The 22,140-nt window shown below is 34.8% G+C and overlaps 1 protein-coding gene across 3 annotated transcripts in view; it reads right to left on the bottom strand.

The window, feature by feature from the left end:
• LOC105790745 (uncharacterized) overlaps positions 1–22,140 on the bottom strand; it is a 41,295-nt gene that overhangs the window by 17,986 nt on the left and 1,169 nt on the right. Inside the window, exons 4-6 of one of the 3 annotated variants that reach the window (XM_012618492.2) lie at positions 21,786–21,947; positions 21,385–21,461; positions 21,005–21,301 (exon numbers count right to left, since the gene is read on the bottom strand). The exons of 1 other annotated variant lie outside the window; for it this stretch is intronic. In XM_012618492.2, coding sequence (XP_012473946.1) covers positions 21,402–21,461; positions 21,786–21,947 — 222 coding nt within the window. In that variant the 3' untranslated portion in view covers positions 21,005–21,301; positions 21,385–21,401. Of the gene's footprint in view, positions 1–21,004; positions 21,302–21,384; positions 21,469–21,785; positions 21,948–22,140 lie in introns of those variants that run through there. One more of the 3 variants, XM_012618491.2, reaches the window with a different exon arrangement.

The following is a 22,140-nucleotide window of genomic DNA, read 5'->3' on the forward strand; positions in this document are numbered from 1 at the left end:
TGAATTTAGGGTTAAGGATTTATTTGCTAAAAGTGTAAAATTCTTTGAAATTTATGCTAAAATTTGGGTAAATTTGGGCTGATTAGGTCCCCTAGAAGAATCGGTTAGCACATGTTGTGTAAGAAAAATAATGAATTTGCAAGTTATGATTATAATGACTAAGTTGTGAAAAAGTTAAAATAGGAGGGGTAATTTTGTATTTTCATGATTATATGAATTATAGATTGAATTGAATATTTGAGGTTATTTGAAGTACTTAATTGAATGAAAATATCTATTTAGATCAAGATAAACCACAACCAAACTTAAATCTAGGAAAGACAAAAGCTTTGGATTAGTCTCCAACTCTACTTTTGCGACTATAATTATCGAGGTAAGTTCGTATGAATTATAATCATATTAATGATAGGTTGGTTGATTAACTGTTATACTATGTTAGTTATAAATTGACTTGAAAATATATATATCGATGTTTTGAATAATTAACGGATAAATAATCCCATTTGAACCTTAAGAATTCTTAGGATACGAATGACAGGTCATTAGGGATTTCATGTTTCGGGTGTTGGTCTTGAATGTCCTATCGATGGCTGAGATCCTGCATTTGTTGTGGATTCTCTATAGCTCGTGTGAACAGCATTGTGTAGCTAACATTCCAACCCACAAATCATGCGAGCACTATTCAAAAGGAAAAATTACAGTTATATGGAAAGGCACACTATGTGTGAGCATTCCAGAGTATCCAACGTAATTCTAGATGGTTCAACGGGTAAGTAAAAATAAATGGAAAGGAATGTATTAAAATGGATAATTGTTCATAACCCTATGAAATATAAATTGGATTAATGCAAATGACTTGAAGGGAACTAAATGATTATGTGATGGATGGTATGTACATGGGAATTTACCTGTGATATGGTTGAAATTATATGTATTATGTATGAACTTGCTAACTTGTGAGTTTGATGGTGTACATAGGAGTTTATTTAGCTTATGAGCATGGTAATGATGTTATTCATTTTAAATAAGTTAAGCTTAAGAAGGGTAAGTTATGTTTGAATTTATAGGAGCTTACTAAGTAGTAATTTCTTACGTAGTTTTTTTTCTCTGTTTCGTAGATTGTCGAAAGTTTGATCGGTTGGAAGCTTGTCGGAGTCTTCTATCCAACAATCACTTTGGTAGTTTTTGAGTTACTTTGGCCAATTTTATAAATGACATGTATAGGACTATATATAATGGTAGTTTTGAATGTGTTAATGGTCAATTTGGTATGAATATGCCTTTGGAGTATATTTTATTTGATGGACTTATAGTGCTTTGGCAAGTTTATGTCTTTTGATCACTTTTAAGTACTTTTTAATATAAGGTCCTTTAGGTATGTTTATTATGAAAAGTGAAAGGTTATAATTGATGTCATTAGGTAGTTAAATTGACTATGTTTTGCGCTTGAGATGTGACATTATAGCCTTGTTTTGATTGAAGTTTTTTTTTTTTTGTATAAATGTGGTGCCTTTGAATGGCATATTGGTTAGGTGAAATAGGTTGATTGAATTGGTGTGTTTATATGTGTTTGAAATATGTTTAGGTCTTTTGAATGTATGCACAAATGGAATGATGATTGGGTAAGCTATGGTCTTAAAATGGCTTGTTTTTAGGGTCAAATTATGGAGCACACGGGTTGTCACACAGTCGTGTGTGTAGCTACACGATTGTGTGTCACTTATTATTTCAGGTGTGGGTATCACACGGCCTACGACATGGCCGTGTATGTCAAGTCAGTGAATTACATGGTCTAGCACACAACCTGCAACACGGCTGTGTGACCTAACTCAGTGAGTTACACGGTTTATGACATGGGCTAGGACACGGCTGTGTGTCCCATTGTTCGAATATCACACGGTCTGGGCAAATATCACACGGCCGTGTAACCTTTGCTTTCAAAATTTTCAACTTTTCCCAAATTTTCTGAATTGTTTTAAATTAGTCTCGCATTGATTCCGAAATGTTTGTAGGGCCTCCAAGGCTCAATTTAAGGCTCAAATGTATATGTTCACTAGGTTTGTAATGAGTTTTAGGTAATTATTATTAAATGAAATTATTGATCTGTTTTGATATAAATTATTTTGATTTGTATAGTAATGCTATGTAACCCTAATCTGACAACGGAGACCGGTTAGGGGTGTTACAATGAGTCTAAAATATCCTCTTTGGAAGACTCAAGAGACCTATCAACGATCTCCTTGTCTGAGTTGATTAATGCTCTCTATGCTTAAGAGGAAAGAAGACCGAGCAAACAAGAAGGGTATTCTGAATTGGCATTCCAGGCTAGAAGCAAGGTAGGATCAAGCTTCTCAAGCTATAAGGAAAATAAGAGCTAGAATGAAAAAAAAAAAAGAAGAGACAATGGAAAGAAGAAGCATCCACCTTCTTCTCATTGCAAAAAGAACACTCACTTAGAGAAATATTGTTGGTTCAGGCTAAACATCCAATGTAAATTTTGCAAACAACATGGTCACATAGAGAGGGTGTGAAAAAACAAAGGGCAATAACAGCAGCAGCAGAACAATGTCCAAGCTCAAGCTGCTGATGGAAGTGAAGCTCAGTAAGAGCATGTGTTTACTGCCTCTTGTTTTGCAACTAGCAGCAGAGTCAAGTAAGATTGGTTGATTAATTGCAGCTACAAGAACCATATGACCTTTGATGAATTTATTTTCAAAAATATTGACATAAGCTTTGTCTCCAAAGTCAAAATTGGGAATGGAAAATTCATTAAAACCAAAGGAAATGGAGAAGTTTAGACTAACACTCCCTCGGGTACAAAAACTATTTCAAATGTTCTTTTAGTACCTGAAATAGACCAAAACTTGCTTGGTGTTTTAGTGTTTGAAATAGACCAAAACTTTCTTAGTGTTGGCTAACTACTAGAAAAGAATTATTATCTTGTTTTCAAGAATAAAACAAACACGATCATAAACTCATTTGATCAGGTATTAGTGTCAACAGCCATGATTGATAGAAATTTTGTTTTGGATTTGAATTTGATGAACTTGAATGCTTAAATTAGCTCTATAGATGAGTCATGTTTTTGGTACAAAAGATTGGGACATGTCAACTATAGGTCCCTTAGTCAGTTGTGCAAATCTAATTTCGTTGAAAATGTGTCCAAAGTTGAAAGCCAAAGTGCTAACTGTAAGGTGTGTCAACTTGGAAAGCAAGCTAGGCTTCCATTTCCAGCCAACAAAGCCTAGAGAGCCATTGACAAGCTACACTTGGTCCATACTAATGTATGTGGACCTATGAAGACTTCTTCAATAAGTGGAAGCAGGTACTTCATCATGTTTATTGATGGTTGCACAAGACATTGTTGGGTTTATTTCTTAAAGCTGAAGTCTGAAGTAGCATATGTGTTTTGGAAGTGCAAAGCAACTGTTGAAAATCAAGCTAGCTACAAATTGAAGATTCTTAGGTTAGATAATGGAACTAAGCATACATCAGAGAGGTTTAAAAGGTACTGTGAAGTAGAAGGTATTCATCATCAGCTTACAAACACTTACACTCCACAGCAGAACTGTATTTGTGAAAGGAAGATTAGGATAATGATGAACATGGCAAGGTGTTTACTGTTTGAAAGTAAGTTGTCAAACAGTTTTTCGGTAAAGGCTGTAAATACCTCTGTGTATTTACTAAAAAGAATACCAACCAAGGCTATAAAGGGAATGATTCCATTTGAAGCTTGGTTTGGATTCAAACCATCTGTCCAACACCTAAGATTATTTTGTTGCATCTGATATGGTCTCGTACCAGTTGTGAAAAGAAGCAAACTAGAAAAAAGGATCACTGGCTATAACAGCAACAAAAAGTGGTATAGGATCTTTAATCCTTTCACTAATAAGGTCATTGTGAGCAAGGATGTAAAATTCAATGAAAAGAGTTGATGGGAATTTGGATGCAACAGAAGTTGAATTACTTGAACAAGGTAAACTTGAATTAGACTTGCAACCTGTAGAAAATCAACCTGTAAAATGGGAGTACAAGACTAAGTTCAATGCAGATGGATCCTTGAACAAGCTCAAAGCCAAGCTAGTTGTAAGGGGATTCAATCAACCTCTAAAACCTTTGCACCAGTGGAAGGTTGGACACCATATGGCTGTTACTTGCCTTGGCAGCTCAAAGTCAGTGGGTAATACAACAGCTTGATGTAAAATATTCCTTCCTAAATGGATTTCTCAATGAAGAAATTTTTGTTGAACAACCAGAAGGTTTCAAAGCAGCTCGAGAGACAACCAAAGTGTACAATCTGAAGAAGGCCTTGTATGGCTTGAAACAGGCTCCAAGAGCCTAGTATGATAGGATTGGCACTTATTTGTCAAGTTTGGGATTTGAAAGAAACATTAGTGAGCCAAACTTGTGACTTTGAGAGGGTAAATGAAAAAGGCTATAGAAGCCTTGTTGGATGTTTGCCTCATTTGACAACATCAAGGCCTAACATTATGTTTTTTGTTAGTCTTTTATCAAATTTCATGCATTGCTACAATGTGATCCTTTTTAGGCAATAAAAAAGTCCTAAGATATGTCAAAGGAACTCTAAGCCATGGAGTTAAATTCATGAAGATTGAAAACTTGAAGCTAGTTGGATACACAAATAATGATTGGGATAGATCAATAGATGACATGAAGAGCACATTTTGTTACTTCTTCACAGTTGGTTCGATAGTGTTTTGTTGGAGTTCAAAGAAACAATATACAATAGCATAGTTAATAGTTGAAGCAAAGCATGTTGTACTTGCAATAGCTGTGTAACACCCTACACCTAGCCTAGTCGCTAAGCCCAAATATCAGGATGTCACACCACCGTTTCATGTCATACATATAGTAAATTGTTACATTATTAAGAAATCATCCTCTTTATCAGTGATATTATAAATTTTTAGTCAAACATATATCAATCATCATTAGAACATGCCAAACATACTTTAAATAAACTTATAGTAATAATTGAATATGCATTAGGATCACTTAGCAAAATTTCCAAAACAATCACGTAGGTATTGATACTAAAACATGGGTATCGATATTTTTCTTGCACGGTATCGATACTGTATGGAAAATCGGTACCAAATCAGCATTTTGTTTCTCGTCTAAAATCACAACACAAGAAAATATTGGTACAATTGAAAAAGTATCGATAAAATTACCTCGAGTATCAATAAACGTGATAGGGTATCGATACTAATTTACAATTCTGGCTTCCTGCACATTTCAAAATCATAGAGGTGTCACTTTTACAACACGACTATTAATACCTCTACTTCAGACCAGAAAGATACAATAGTTTTAAGCATATAAGTCATTCCAACTTGTGCCAATTCATTATGCTATCATATCATCATCAAATAAACATAAAAATGGTCGTAGTAATAGTCTCAAACGTCGAAAGTAAGTCCGAGCAATAATCAACGTAATACGAAATGAATCTCATAAACCTATAAATAAATAGTTTATGGAAGCATCCAAAACATCATGGAAAATGTCAGTAAAAGTCTACCAGGCCTTATTCCTAAAATGAAAACTAATAACAATAACACCTACGGAATAACAAAAAAAGACTTGCTTGGATCACCCCTTGGAACCACACCACTCATACCGACACTTAACTACTCTGTAAGGGTTTTAAGAAAAGAGTGGGTGAGCTTAACAAGCTTAGTGAATGCTCAGAATAACCACAATGTACACACAATATCAAAAGTTAAACAAGACCATACTACAACATGTTCACAACCATATTCTATCAAGTCAAAATATCATATTCACGTTTCATTGAATCATAAAACTAACATATACTCCTACATGCAATTACACTCAACTTGTTTATATATAATTCATTTAACAATAACTCATCAAGACTAAACAACGATACATGCTTTAATAACCCACAAGTCTAAATGATATATTCACATGCATTCACAAGTTAAATAAACGATCCAAACCACAATTACATACATAATTTACTATAAGAACATACTAACATTTTCAAGAAACTTAAATCGACTCATTTAGCATATTATTCGCATGTTTTTGCATCCATGTCACATCATATTATTACAACATATAAGATCACATTTTAAATGATAATTTGCATAGCAACCACATACTCATTTAGGCATACATCACATTACACATATATACATTTTAAGATAATTTGGCACTTAAGGCTGTATAATATAAAAGTAGGCTCTATCACCTCAAATCGGATACACGGATCTCTAACACACCAAATGACTCATAGATTCAAACATATCCCAAAACTGAAGTATAAATCTAATACTCTCCAACACACCAAACATGTCCCGTTGAATGGAGCTTAGATCATATTCCCTTATCTCTCCAGCATGTCCCAGGGTCTCAATGCCCAAATCACGAAACACATATAGGTGAGTACTCACAATCTTATGGCATGCCAACTATATCGAATTGTCTCATAAGCTCACAGGGCCAAAATATCCACAATTACACAATTTTAATTATTGATTCAATACACACTATCATTGTTCATATTCATCAATTCACATTACAAACTTGTACACAATGCTTGCTTATCAAATTCACATTTAATTGCACTTAAAGTGTCACAATAATGCTCATTGAGCCATAACGTATCGAACCACATATGAGTGCATTAAAATCATTTTATCACATACACAACTTGTTACATTAGCATTACATTCCATAATTCAACACATACGTATGATCGGTTGTTTAATGTCACATTAATAATGTGCAAGCGTACACTGTCAATGCAAGTATAGTAGACAGATATGAGTCTATCAGATATCGATCCCACGAGGATGGTTATCTTTTGTCTATCAATGTTAGTGCAATAAATAGATAGAAACGACATAAATTGTGAGAGTAGTTGTTGAAGCAATAACTTGAAAACAATAAGATAAAATATGATAATGATAAATTGGGTTCCCCAACGTGAATATTCAACAGAATAATAAGTGTTCACAAGGTATAAAAGGATAGGTGATTGTTGATGCAATAATTTGCAATGAATATCTCACTAAGCTTAACTTCTATATTTAATCTAAGACTTAAACATGCACATTAATCACACCTTCCGATGATTGCAATGGAACACTATTAAGAACAAGTGGATTAAATTCCTCTAATCCTCAAGCAACTTTCGTTGTCATGTTTGCTAGCTAGAACAGTCGCTGCACCTTCCAGTGTCAGTGGCTGCAATAACACTTCCATGCTAAAAACATTCAAACCCAAAGATTAAATAGTAAAAGCAAGATTCAATAAAATAACATTTAACCCATAAATCATGTGTACTTCCATACTAACATGAAATAGAAAGTAATCACCACTGTTTAGAAAAGAAAACTAAAGGAAACAAGTGGAGAATACTATTCCTAGACAACTCGACTTGAATTTCTCTATTCCCTCTTGTGTCGCACTCAGGGCTGCTCGTCAAGATATAAGTTGCATCCCTTTCACGTCGATTCACCCGTAAGAGGGTTAAACCACCATAGCTGAAAAGCTTCAAAAGATAGGTTGAAGAAGATACTCTCCGAAAAAAGCTCTTTTCTTTTCTTCACGTGAATATTTATATTTTTCCCAAATAGCCTAGGTGTCCTTTCATCAGAATCATGCTGCCTCTGTACGTACAAGTTGGTTATACCAAACTGGACAACACACACATTTTTGTTCTTATCTGGATAGCTGCCAGGTGCGGCGACAATTCTGGGCGCAATCTGAAAATTCTCATGCAGCGTCACTGGTACCAAAACATGACAAAATTAAATATAAATAGACTAAAATCCACTGAGTTATAAAATGCAATTTACTGAATTGAAAATGCTAAAATATGTGTTAAAGATAACTAAATGGGGACAAATTAACCAATAAGTAAGGAGAAAACATATGTTCTTTCTAGTACTATCACACCCCCAAACTTGAATTTTTACTTGTCCTCAAGTAAAACAGAACTGGCAAGGCTACACAAGAGTTTACTAAGGCAAATGAACATTCTAGCAACTTGAATCACCTAAAATCCCAATGAATGAGTCACATTCAAATCATAGAATATTGCACCGACAATACATAAGCATGAATGAATAAGATTGCAACTTCATCAAAATCAGCATCATGCTTTAAATCCTAAATTCTATCTACCAATACAACATTTATTGTACAATATATGTCTTCTTCTTTTTTGTGAATAAGGGATATCATTGCATTACTGTACCCTTGCTCCTGAGAAGTAATGATAGAGTGCAACAAACCCCTAGGGAGTACGTAATTGCGCCAACAGACACTCCTATAGCGACAGCTCTTGGCCAGATTCATTTTTCTAATGCTTGCATTAGAGTGTTCCCTCTTTAAAAATTCACAATACACCCACTTTGGAGTGTCTCTTATTCATAACTATATATATAAGCAGCTGTAAAAGGCAGATTCATTCAAGATTCAAGGAGTGCTACTAGTCATTTATTAATAATGCAACCGAATTCATTCATCAAAGAATTAAAGATACAACATTTAGTCAAATTTATCCAACTCATTCATCGATAATTCGCATGATTCAAGAATTAAGCATCGATTGTAACCAAAATTTTCAAACACATTTGCGTTAACCATAAATAAGCATTGTATAATTCGTTAAACTAAAAAAAATTGAAATGTTGGTGTATTTCCAAACCCCATATGCATTCCCCCAAACTTAAAGTTTGCATTGTCCCCAATGCACTAACATTAAAATGCAATGACAATAAAAAAGCAACCACAATGTGCACTAACAAAATGAAAATTACAGCTCCATGCAATGCATGAATACTATAGGTAAAACTTAAGATAAACTAACTCAGTTTTTCTTAGCCATTAATGTGATTGCACGATGTTTCTTCTTCCTCCTCTTTTTCTTCTCCTTGCGCATTTTGTCTTTGGAGCGCTTTCTCTTCTTTTCTTTGGGGGTTTGCACGGTCCTTGGATCACTTCTCAATTTTTGGCACTGCCCCAACATCAACGGTTGCTTCTTATGTAGGAAGGGTCACCTTGAGTGGTCCGGTATAGACCACTATCGCCAATGAGTTGTGGTTCTTCTCACTGGTTACCTCTGCAACTTCCGCCAGTTTAGCTTCATTTTGCTCCAGATTATTAGTATTTGCATCCACAAACTCGGATGCACTGGCAATGTTCTCAGTAGAACAATAGTACAAATTACGTTGACAATAAAGCCCAAGTGCATCGACAATAGTACCTAATTATTCTGTAAAAATAAAATAAAAAATAAAATAAGCTTGAACAAAAAAAATAGCATAATGATAAATTCAATAAAAATTAAAATTTTTCGCCCAATTTAATGGTCTCTGCCTGCTTTTGATTAATAGTCCCAAAATAGGGTTATAACCACTATCCATTCATTTTGAACTAGTGTCCATCATGTAAATACCTAATTGTGACTACACCATGAGGAAATACTTCGACAACTTCGAAAGGTCCAGACTAACGAGAGCGCAATTTACCTGGGTGCAAATTCAGTCTAGAATTGAATAATAAAACTTGTTAACTCGCGATAAATTATCGCTTCAAAATAATTCTATCATGCCATCGTTTAGTCTTTTCCTTGTAAATTGTAGCATTTTCATAGGCATTTCGCCTAATCTCCTCTAGTTCAGTGATATCCAACAACCTTTTTATTTCCAGCAGCTGGAAGACCAATCTTTCCTCGAAGGGTTCAAAACCGTCTCAAGAATGTTTTTAATTTGTCGATTCGATACTTCGACTTGTCTATTAGTTTACGAATGATACGTAGTAGTCATTCTATGATTAACTCCATATCTTTTCAGTGCAACTGCCACTTGGTTGCAATGAAACTGTGTACCCTGATCACTAATCAATGCATTTGGTGTGCCAAAGCGGGTTAGTATATGCTTGTGAAAAAATTTAAACACTGTCTTTGCATCATCCTTTGGGACTGCAACAGCTTCAACCCACTTCCAGACGTAGTCAACAACTACTAATATATAAAGATTTCTAAATGAATTTGAAAATGGTCCCATAAAATTCATACCCCAAACATCGAACAATTCAACCTCTATAATTGGCTGCTGCAACATTTCACTGCGTCGAGATATAGAACCAGTGCGCTGACACCTATCCCATTGACTCACAAAATTGTGGGTGCCTTTGAATAATAAAGGCCAGAAGAATCCTAATTGGAGAATCTTAGTAGCAGTTCGCATGCCACCAAAATGACCTCCATAAGGAGTATTATGATAGTGCTTTAGGATTGAAAGCATCTCCTCTTCCAGAACACAACGCCGAATAATGTTTTCATTGCATACCTTAAATAAATATGACTTGTTCCAATGATACTTCACTACTTCACGAAGAAATCTTTCTTTTTTATGGCCTGTGACACTCAATGGGAGTTTTTCACACACTAGATAATTAACCAAATCCGCATACCAAGGGGTTGCATCTACAGCAAATAACTTCTCATCTGAGAATGCGTCGACAATTTGAAATATGCTTCCATCTTCACTATCAACTTCCAATCGAGAAAGATGGTCTGTAACTTGATTCTCTGAACCTTTGCAGTCTTTTACCTCGATGTTAAATTCTTGCAACAGTAAGATCTAGTGTATCAATCTTAGTTTTACATCATTCTTCGTAAAAATATATATCAACACCGAGTGATCAATAAATACGGTAACCTTTGTACCGACAAGGTAAAAACAAAACTTGTCGAAGGCAAAGACTACAGCCAACAATTCTTTCTCTGTAGTGGTATAATTGATTTGAGCCTCTGTAAGAGTTTTTCTAGAATAATAACTGGCGTGCAATATTTTTTCCTTGTGTTGTCCTAGAATAGCACCCACAGTAAAGTTGCTTGCATCGCACATAACTTCAAAAGGTTGAGACCAATCTGGTGCAACGATAATGGGTGCATTTACTAGTTGTATCTTTAATTGATTGAATGCCTCCAGACATACATCATCAAAGAGATTTTTTATTTTGTTCTAGCAATGAGCATAAGGGCTTTACAATTTTTGAGAAATCTCTAATAAATCTTCGATAAAACCCTGCATGCCTAAGAAAACTACGAATACCTTTCACATTTGTCGATGGAGGTAATTTCTCAATAATTTCTACTTTAGCTTTGTCTACTTCAATGCCTTGACTAGAGATGTGATGGACCAAAAAAATGCCTTCAATTGCCATGAAATGACATTTTTTCTAGTTTAAAACAAGATGTGTGTCTTCACATCGCTGCAATACTTTATCCAATTTGTCAGTGCAATGGTCAAAATCATTCCCATGGACTGAGAAATCATCCATAAAACCCTCTAAAGAATCTTCAATCATATCCGAGAATATTGCCATCATGCACCTTTGAAATATGGCTAGTGCATTGTAAAACTCGAAAGGCATACGGCGAAAAGCAAAAGTACCAAAGGGACAGGTGAAAACTATTTTCCCTTGATCCTCCGGTGCAATAGCAATTTGATTGTACCCAGAATAGTCGTCTAAGAAGTAGTAATAGGCTCTTCCAACAAGCCTGTCTAACATTTGCTCAATGAAAGGAAGTGTGAAGTGGTCCTTCCTTATGGCAGCATTAAGTTTGTGATATTCCATACAGACTTAACATCCCGTAGGTATGCGTGTAGGAATTAATTCATCTTTGTCTTTGCTAAACACAGTGATGCCACTCTTTTTAGGAACGCATTGCAGTGGACTTACCCAATTGCTATAAAAAATAGGGTCAATAATTCCAGCATCAAGCCACTTTATAATTTCTTTATTAACAACTTCTTTCATCTTCTCGTTTAATCTTCTTTGTTTCTCAATCGATTGCTTACCTTCATCTTGCAGCTTGATATTGTGCATGCAAAAAGATGGACTAATGCCTCGACTATCGGTAATACTCCAAGCAATAGCTCGTTTAAGTTGGTTAAAAATATGGACCAATTTCTCTTCTTGAGTTACATCCAGTATTGCGAAGACAATAACTGGGAGAGTATTATTATCACCAAAAAAGATGTATTTAAGATAAGTAGGTAGTGGTTTCAATTCCAGAATAGGAGCTTCATCGATAGATGGCTTGAAAATTAGAGTTGTTCTGTGGCTAAGTCTAAGGATTTAATCTGTCATCCATGCCTGAGTTTAATATTATTAGCTTCAACTATGCTGTCATAATTATCTAAGAATTCATCATCAGATGTCACTACAAACTCCTCAGAAAGTATTATGCTTTGGTTATTGAATTCTTCCTCAATTAGATTATCTAGCACATTGGCAGTTTGGTATTCTTCTTTATCCTTGCATTGAATATATTTGAAAACACTGAAGGTGACGTGATCATCATTAAGCCACATGGTCAGTTCACCTTTGTAAACATCAATAAGAGTTCGTCTGGTGGCTAAAAATGGTCGTCCCAAGATTATGGGAATCTCCTTGTCTACCTCGCAATCAAGTATGATAAAATCAACCGAAAAAATGAATTTATCCACTCGAACTAAGATATCTTTAATTTGCCCTTCAGGTTGAGCCAAGGATCGATCAACTAGTTGTAATATCACTGTAGTAGATTTCATGTGACCAATTCCCAACTTTCTGAAAGTAGATAGTGGCATTAGGTTGATGCTAGCTCTCAAGTTGCATAAAGCCTTACCCAAATAATGATTTCCAATTGAACATGGAAGAGTAAAGCTCCCAGGATCTTTCATTTTGGGGGCCAACTTATTTGTCAAAACAGCACTACAGCCTTCTATAAGTGTAATAGATTCCATATCACTAAGCTTCTTCTTCTTGGACCTGAGCTCCTTCATAAATTTCCCATAATTCAGAATTTTCACAAGAGCGTCTACTAAAAGAATATTAACCTGAAGTTGCTTTAATGTCTTCAAGAACTATTGGTACTGCTTATCCTGCTCATTCTTCCTGAATCTTTGTGAAAAAAAGGTAAAGGTGGAGATACATCTGATTACGCCGAAACATTTGATTACGTTGACAGTTTCGAAGGTTGGACATTAAGCATATGAGTGACAATTTGTGGAACTTCTATGTTCAAATTCAACATTCTCACCAAGGATCACTTCACAGTATCTTAAGGTGTTACAGTAGAGTCTATAGTTAGCTCACCAGTTTGGTTACCACTCCTAAGCGTGATAGCTTTGTAGTGTTCTTTCCCCCTCGGACTGGGATTTTCTATGTCACTAGGTAGTGTGTCCGGTGGTCGAGTATTCAGATTCAAAGCAAGTTTCCATAATTGTGCCTCCAATGCCCGAATACAAGATGAATTCCCTTACACAATAACTTCTGTGCGAGTCATATGCTCATGCATTAAAGCCTCAAAAGCTGCTAATGGGTTAGAAGTAGAAGCATGTGTGTACTGTTGTCGTCGATGCTCTTGAACATGTTGATGTGGCAGTGAAGAGTGTTGTGGCTGCATCTGATTCTGGTGTGGATGCATTTGGCTTTGTTGTGGATGCATCTAAGTATGCTGATTATAGTTCTGTTGTTGTTGATTGTAATTCCCTTATCTCGGGTTATAATTGCCTTGATAGATATATTCTCATGTCAAAATGTCATAGCATTTTGTCCAGCATTCTAAGTTCCCCAAGACTGTTGATTGCGTGTAAAATTATTATAAGAGTTTTCATAAGAATTGTTGCGGATGTTACTGACATAAAAGGCATTCTCTGCATGTTGTGGACAATCTTCATAGCTCTGTTTGTCACTGCAAATCTCACAACAAAAGATAGAAACATCAACTTGTTGAGCGACTTGTATAGGTGCAATGTCACTAGTCTCTTGCATATTTCACCATATTTGCAAAAAAAAAAAAAAGAAACTTTAGCACTCAGTGCAGATATTGCGTCCAGTTCAATAACTCCCGAAGTAGCTTTTTTCTTATGCAGCTCTAAAGATAGGGTATTGATAATCATTTTGAGCAATTCTCTCAAGAATTCCAAAAGCATCATTATAAGCACAATCTAGCAAAGGACCATTGGCTGATGCATCAACAAGATTCCTTGTGTGTGAATTCAGCCCATTATAGAAAATTCCAATTTGTGTTTCCTGTTGAATGTTGTGCATGGGACAACATCGAAGCAAACATTTATAACGTTTCCATTTGGTGTGAAGATTCTCATCATCCAGCTGATGATAAGCTATAATATCATTTCAGATATGAGCATTCATTGTCGATAGGTTAAATTACAAAACAAACTGTGTTGCTAGTGTATTCCAAGAAGTAATTGATCCGGCAAGTAGCCCAAGAACCAAGTACGAGCTCTTCCCTGCAAGGAATAAGGAAATAATTGCATCTTCAAAGCATCATCAAGAATGCCTTGTTAACTAAAGAAAGCACAAATCAATAAAAACGATTTAAGATGTTCTCGTGCATCTTCATGAGGTAGTCCAGCATATTGCCCATTAGAATTCAGCATTTGAAAAATTATTTGCTTGAGTTTAAAATTTCCATCTTGGATTGCCAGCCTAACAACTCCCGGTTGTAAATCATCTAAGACAGGTACTACAAAATCTCATATAGGCTTGTTTTGTATTTGAACGTATTGCGGCAACAGTGGGTCATTAGCATTTTGTTGCTGCCCCAGGGGTATGACTTCATAGTTTCTAAGTAAAGCCATATTCCTTTGTTCTCGAAGTCTCCTCCGAACGGTTCTTTCAATTTTTGGACCAAAATCGGCAATAAACTCTAAATTGCTTCAGGTCATACAACACCTAAAATAAAATGTAAAAATAGCGACAAAAATAAAACAAGTTAGTAACAACTAAATATTATGAAATAAAAACAAGCAAAAATAAACATCAAACAAACGCCATCCTCGGCAACGGCGCCAAAACTTGATTGAGTGTTTAATGTCACAGCAATAATGTGCAAGCGTACACTATCGATGCAAGTATAGTAGACAAATATGAGTCTGTCAGATATCAATCCCACGAGGATGGTTGTCTTTTGTCTATCAATGTCAGTGCAATAAATAGATACAAATGAGATAAATTGTGAGAGTAGATGTCTAAGAAATAACTTGAAAACAATAAGATAAAATATGATAATGATAAACTGGGATCCCTAACGTTAATATTCAACAGAATACTAAGTGCTCACAAGATATAAAATGATAGGTGATTTTCAATGCAATAATTTGCAATGAATATCTTACCAAGCTTAACTTCTATATTTAATCTAAGACTTAAACATGCACATTAACCACACCTTCCGATGATGGCAATGGAACACTATTAAGAACAAATGGATTAAATTCCTCTAATCCACAAGCAACTTCCATTGTCATGCTTGTTAGCTAGAACTATCGCTACACTTTCCAGTGTCAGTGACCGCAATAACACTTCCATGCTAAAAACATTCAAACCCAAAGATTAAACAGTAGAAGCAAAATTGAATAAAATAATTTTTAACCCATAAATCATGTGTAGTTCCATACTAACATGAAATAGAAAGTAATCACCAACGTTTAGGAAAGAAAAATAAAAGAAACAAGTGGAGAATAATATTCCTAGACAACTCGACTTGAATCTCTCTATTCCCTCTTGTGTTACAGTCAGAGCTCCTTGTTAAGAGCTAAGTTGCATTCCTTTCACGTGGGTTCACCCGTAAGAGGCTTAAGCCACCATAACCGAAAAGCTTCAAAAGATAGGTGGAAGAAGATACTCTCCCAAAAATGCTCCCTTTTTTTTTTCTTTTCACATGAATATTTATATTTTTCCCAAATATCCTAGGTGTCCTTTCATCAGAATCATGTAGCCTCTGTACGTACAAGTTGGTTATACCAGACTGGACAGCGCACATATTTTTGTTCTTATCCGGATAGCTGTCAGGTGTGGTGACAATTCTGGGTGCAATCTGAAAATACTTATGTAGTAAAGATAAATAGGCTAAGATCCACTGAGTTATAAAATGCAATTTACTGAACTGAAAATGCTAAAATATGTGCTAAATTTAACTAAATGGGGACAAATTAACCAATAAGTAAGGAGAAAACATATGTTCTTTCTAGTACTATCAACGTAACTACCGGTTTTTGCACACTTTCTCTGCACAGTTATGTTGCTAACACAACATCATCACTATTGCTCAACATATTTAATATCTCCACAACACAATACAATTCACAATAGTCATCACACACGTCTCATATCACAATATCGCATCATAATAATCAATCCATAAATATTCTCATAATCACATAATTTCCCAAAAATAAAATAAGGGAAATAGCTTACACTTGGAACTTAGGATAGGGATTTAGGCTATTCCTAAGCTCCAAATTAACACTATGAATCATGTCTACTAGCAGCGATTCCAAACACTCACCGATTACACTTTCACTGAAAATGTGAAAGCTTAAACTAGCTTTTCCTTGCCTTTTGCCTTGCTTGAAGAAAGTTCCAACGGTTCCAATGCTTCACACATAATAACCATAAAATTTACAGATTCAATATTCAGCCAAAGACTCATTTAAACCAACCAAAAACACAAGTCTAAGCTATATTCCTCACGAAACTGAAATTTCGACTAACAAACTTGAAACTCAAATATCTTCCTCTATACTTAGTTTTTTTCTCCTAAAATTGATTCCGTTCATCTAATTATTCACCTACGACTAACTCTCAACATTTAAACTACACAAAACTACACAATTTATAGTATCGAAATTTTCAACATGTTTATGGTTATTTAACGAAAATTCATGAAATCCTTAACGAAAATTTAAAGTAAGTTTAGAAATCTTCTAATTATGTTAAAATAAGTTCAAATACATATTGAAACCATGTTTTTACCCAAAATCTCAAAATCTACTATTAATGACCTAATTTTCAGCTTTTATTTAAAACACGCAATTTAATAGCTAAAAATTCTGTTTAAAAGACCAGATATCATCTCAAACTAATTAGGAATTGAATCGTTACCTTAGTTGACAAAAAATTGAGTGTTTGATTGAAAACCCGAAAAACCCACAAGCTTGACAATGGAGAAATCTATAGTGTTTTTGGGTATTTTTCTTGGATTTTATGAAGGTTTAATGATTTGGAAAATGATAAGAATCAAAGAAACAGAGTTTGGGAATCAAAACTTGAATGAGAAGAGCTTGGGAAAGCAATGGACGACAACCATTAAGAATGGAAGAAATCTAACGTGGGTTTTATAAAGATGAAGGGGAAAAATAGGTTAATTTAAAATTTTGATAAAATGGCAACATAAATGCTCACAATTTTGTCTCTGTTACAAATCAGTCATTTTTCTAAAATTATAGGTTTCCAAAACACTTTTTCAAAATTGATTTGATTTTTCTAAAAACAATAATCGAAACATTACTGATATACCATGTCATAATATTTCGAACACTCTAAAGCTAAAGTTCCTAAAATACCCCTAAAACTCTTAGGCCCTATTTTAGGGTGTTACAAGCTATTAACCAAGTCATTTGGATAAAGAAGCTATTGAATGATTTGAACCTAAACCAATGGGAAGCAACAGAGATTTATTGTGATAATCGATCTGTTGTAGCAATTGCAAAAAACATTGTCTTCCATGGCAAGAGAAAGCATTTCAAGATTAAGTATCACATTGTGAAAGAAGTTGAACAATCAAATGAAGTGAAACTAATCCATTATAGACCCGCTTGAAGACATTTTAACAAAGCCCCTTAGAACTACCAGGTTCGATAGATTTAGAAACAATATTGATGTCTAGTGCATAAAGGCCAAAGAGGAGTATTGCACTATAACCAGCAATGCAAATAGCTAAGATTGTAGTGCATGCACATTCTGTCGAGTTTGCATGCTAGTATTTTGTTTAGCTCTTTGTAGTTTCATTTAATTAAGAATAAACTTACTTTGTTTATGTTTTGATGTGATTAGGTGTTGATTGACATGATCAGCTTGTATGCAAGCAAAGTTTTGAGTAGTTAAGGGTTTGGTTGTATTTGGTAATGCTATAACTTCAAATAATGTGTTTTTTCTTGCAAAAAAGATGTCACACCCCAAAATGGGGCCTAGAAATTTTAGGGGTATTTTAGAAATTTTGGCCTATATGAGCTCAAAATTTCGTAAAGTTGGTACTCGAAATGTTTTCGACAATGGTTTCCATAAAGTTAAGTTAATTTTTGGAAACGAGTTTTGAATGACATTAATTTTAGAAAAGGGACTAATTTGTAAAAGGGTCAAAGCTGTGAGTTGTTATGAAGTAATTAAACCAATTTTTCAAAATCAACCTAATAAAGCCCCCATTCTTCGTTTTATTTCACAAAAACTTTTCTTCTCATTTGCTTCTGTCATTTCTTGCTCTCCCAAATCCCTCCCACCTGCCTTTGATCTTCAATTCCTAATTCTCTTTGAATTTTATCACCCTTGAGCCTTAAACCTTTGTTATAACCAAGAAAATCACCAAGGATTTCACCATCTTCATCATCTTCTCCAAAATGTAAGTTTTTCTAGGTTTGAGTCAAAGCTCGAATTTCTTTCATTCAAGGTAACCAGTCGTTTTCTTATGATATTTAAACGTTATTTAGTTCTTTAAACTGAATTTTTAGTCATTAAAATGCATGTTTTAGGTAAAAGTCAAAAATCGGGTCTTTAATGGTAAATTTTGATTTTGTGGATAAAAACTTAGTTTTAAAGTGTTTTTTAATTAGTTTTAATCTAATTAGAAGCTTTCTAAAGTAGCTTTGAAGTTTCATCAAGGATTTCTTGGGTTTTAATGAATTTTCGTTGTAATTGCCAAAAACTTGTCGAAGAATTTCAATACTTTAAAACGTATAGTTTTATGTAGTTTAGAGGTTGGAAATTAGTCGTAGATGAATATGTAGATGAATGGAATTTGTTTCGTGCGAAAAGATTAAGCGTAGACTAAGTTATTCGAATTTTAAATTTGTCGTGCTAAAAGTTTTGGTTAGAAAAGAGTGTAGCTTAGGCTTGCGTCTGTGGCTATTTGAGGTGATTTATTGACTGATTGTTGACTGAATATATGTGTGGTTTGTCTTGTTGATGTGTCGGAGTCCATATGACCTTCAATGAATAGAGATAAGGGCAAAGAGAAGCTTGTCTAAGCTTCCGATTTTTTTCGGTAAAAGTGAATATTTCAATTAGTATTTTAGAATCGCTGCTCTTAGATGATTCGTTGTGTATTTGGGGGTTTAGAGGTAGCCTAAAACCCTACTCTAAATTTTGAGTATAAATGTTCTTGCACTTATGATTAAATGTGAGGTGCATTTGTTTGTGAATTTGTGAAATTGTGAAATCATAAACATATGAGATGTTATGATTGTGCTATGAGTTATGATTGTGCTATGAGTTTATGTTGATTGTTGTGGAAGTGAATATGAGAGTATATTATTCTTGTCATGTGACGGTAAATACGAGAGAATGTTCTCATGCCTTAGATAGAGATTACATTGTGTTAATAATGTGAATATGCAACAAATATGTGCGAAAAATTGGTAAGTAAATATATGATATTTATATGGATATTTTGGCCTTGTGACTTAATGAGACCGTTGGATATAATTGGCATGCCATAGAATTATGAGTACTCACCTATGTGTGTTGTGATATAAGGGGCGCCGAGGCCCAGGGATAGTGTTGGAGAGATAAGGGAATGTGAGCCGAGCTACATTCATCGGGATATACATGTGTTATGTGTTGGAGAGCGTTAGCTATACACTTCGCTTACGATATATAATTGACTTTACGAGTCTATGTGTGGCATGATTGAGATTCGTGTCTCCAATGAGTGGTGATAAAGTCCACTTTATGTTTCATAATCTCAAAAGCCAAATTATCATACACCGTGACTAAATGTGATTGTATGTGCTTATATGTGATTGATATATGTCGGAATATATATATATGCCTAAACATTCGTATAAATAATGTGTAAAAGAATGCATGGAAAGTGACTAAATATGTGAGTTATAACACTTAGTTAATGATGTTTTAGGGATATGTTGTATGTTGTTTGGTTGATGCATGACAACTTGTTTGCGTAGTGGTTGTTCTAGGCATTCACTGAGCTTGTTAAGCTCACCCACTCCATTTTATCCTTTGCAGAGTAGTTGCGTTCCCGATGTGAGCGGTATGGTTGTCGAGGGATTGATCCAAGCCATTCATTATTCATTATATTAGATGTTTTGCTTGTTCTAGGGAATAAAAAGGCAATATGGTAGACATTTATATTGGATTGTTAAGACGTATTTGAGATTATTTGCATATTATGTATGTTTGGAAGCGTGTGAACTTGGATATGGTATTTGGACTATTGTTTTAGACATTTTGATGCTTATATGACTAGGTGAATGAAGTTTGATGTTTAGGAATTAAGTTTGAATGATTAAAATGCTCTTAAATGTTGAATTTTTGTAACCTGAAATAGAGGTATCAATATTAGGGCTTTTAAAACAATACCTCTGTATTTTCGAAAGCGCAGGGAGTCAAAATACCAATTTGGTATCAATACCTTAGCCCGAGTATTGATACTCGAGATGTAATTATCGATACCTTGCAAAAGGTAACAATATTTTCCGATGTTCTGAAATTTGTTGAGAAACAGAATGCTAGTTTGGTATTGATTTTCCAGGTGGTATCGATACCACTTAAAGAAAATATCAATACCATAGAGGCGGTATCGATACCTATGTAACATTTTTTGGAAAACTTGATAAGTGATCCTAATGCATGATTAATACCTATGTTATGCTATTTTATGAATTCTTGGTATGGTTTATCAACAAAAAGTGAATGTATGGTTTGTAATTCATGATAATGCTATGTTATTATTAATTGAAAAAAAGAAAGATGCATGAGAAATAACATGTTCTAGATGAACAAGTAGTGAGACTGTGGTGTGAAATCTCGATATTCGGCTTGACGTCTAGGCCGAGTATGGGATGTTACAAAAGAAGAAGAGATCAGTTTTTTCTTTTCTTTTTTTTTTTTGTATTGCTGCATGTTTTGCTTCAATGTCCTTTGCTTCCCTTTCTCAAAAACACCAACATCAAATCCACATAAATAGTACCTCATTAAACCAAAACCTCGTAAGTCCATAATAATTAAAGTTGCAGGGAAATGTTGGAGGCAGTAACTATCACTAGAACCTGCAATTCATCCAGGATCAGGGTAGGGAAATTGAACTCCAAATCTACACCAAAACAGAGCCTTCCATCACCATAACAGCTTTTCCTCGCAGAAGCACTCTGTGGTTCTGCTCATCTAAATGGATCTTCACAATTCCTCCTCTAGGTGATGCCTGTGCGAAGCAACCAACACAATCAATATCATAACAACAACAGTTTCGTTGGATGGTTCAAAGGAAAAGTAAGGGAAGAATACCGCATGCGCAACAAAATCTAACTTTCCCAGCTTTTGGCTCCAATAGGGTGCCAAGGCACAATGTGCACTTCCGCAAACTGGATCCTTATAGACATGAGAAAGAGAGATTAGCATGTCTACATAACGATCCAGCAATGTCGAGCCAAAGAGAATCATGTTGCAGGCAAAGCTATACATGCATTGAGCACATATATGTATGTATCTCAGTGTTTACTTATTTTTGCAAGTAATCATCTTCACTACTTTTTCCAGACAACAGACAAACTTGATAGTTAATGTCAAATGTTCATTCCAGGGACATAAATACGACACATTTCATCCTCAACAAAAGGCATGGAGCATAAGTTAAGCAAAAACTGTCTGCTTAGATGAAATAAGAAATGTTGGATACCATGGCTCACCTCATTAATACCATACTTAGGACAGAAGAACCGACTAATAAAATCAAATTCAGAATCTGGAGGGGCAGCCCCTGAAACAATTAAGCCTCGTCCAGGACATTTCAGTATGTCGTCAAACCGTGGCTCCATTTCGATAACAGATTTTCCAGATTGGAGCACAACCTAAGAGTATCCAAGTAAACAGAAAAAAGAAATCCCCTATCACTACACTATCATTAACAAACGTAAAAGTATCAAATGTGTCAACAAAAGCACACTATCCCTATTTCAGTCACTTGGAGAACCAGTAACACCATATACGCATATAGCTTGCTAATCAAAATTGAAAGCAATAGGAGAACTCAGGCTTTGCTTA

The sequence above is a fragment of the Gossypium raimondii genome, chromosome 8, assembly GCF_025698545.1.
Source record: "Gossypium raimondii isolate GPD5lz chromosome 8, ASM2569854v1, whole genome shotgun sequence".
In the NCBI taxonomy this organism is placed as follows: domain Eukaryota; kingdom Viridiplantae; phylum Streptophyta; class Magnoliopsida; order Malvales; family Malvaceae; genus Gossypium; species Gossypium raimondii.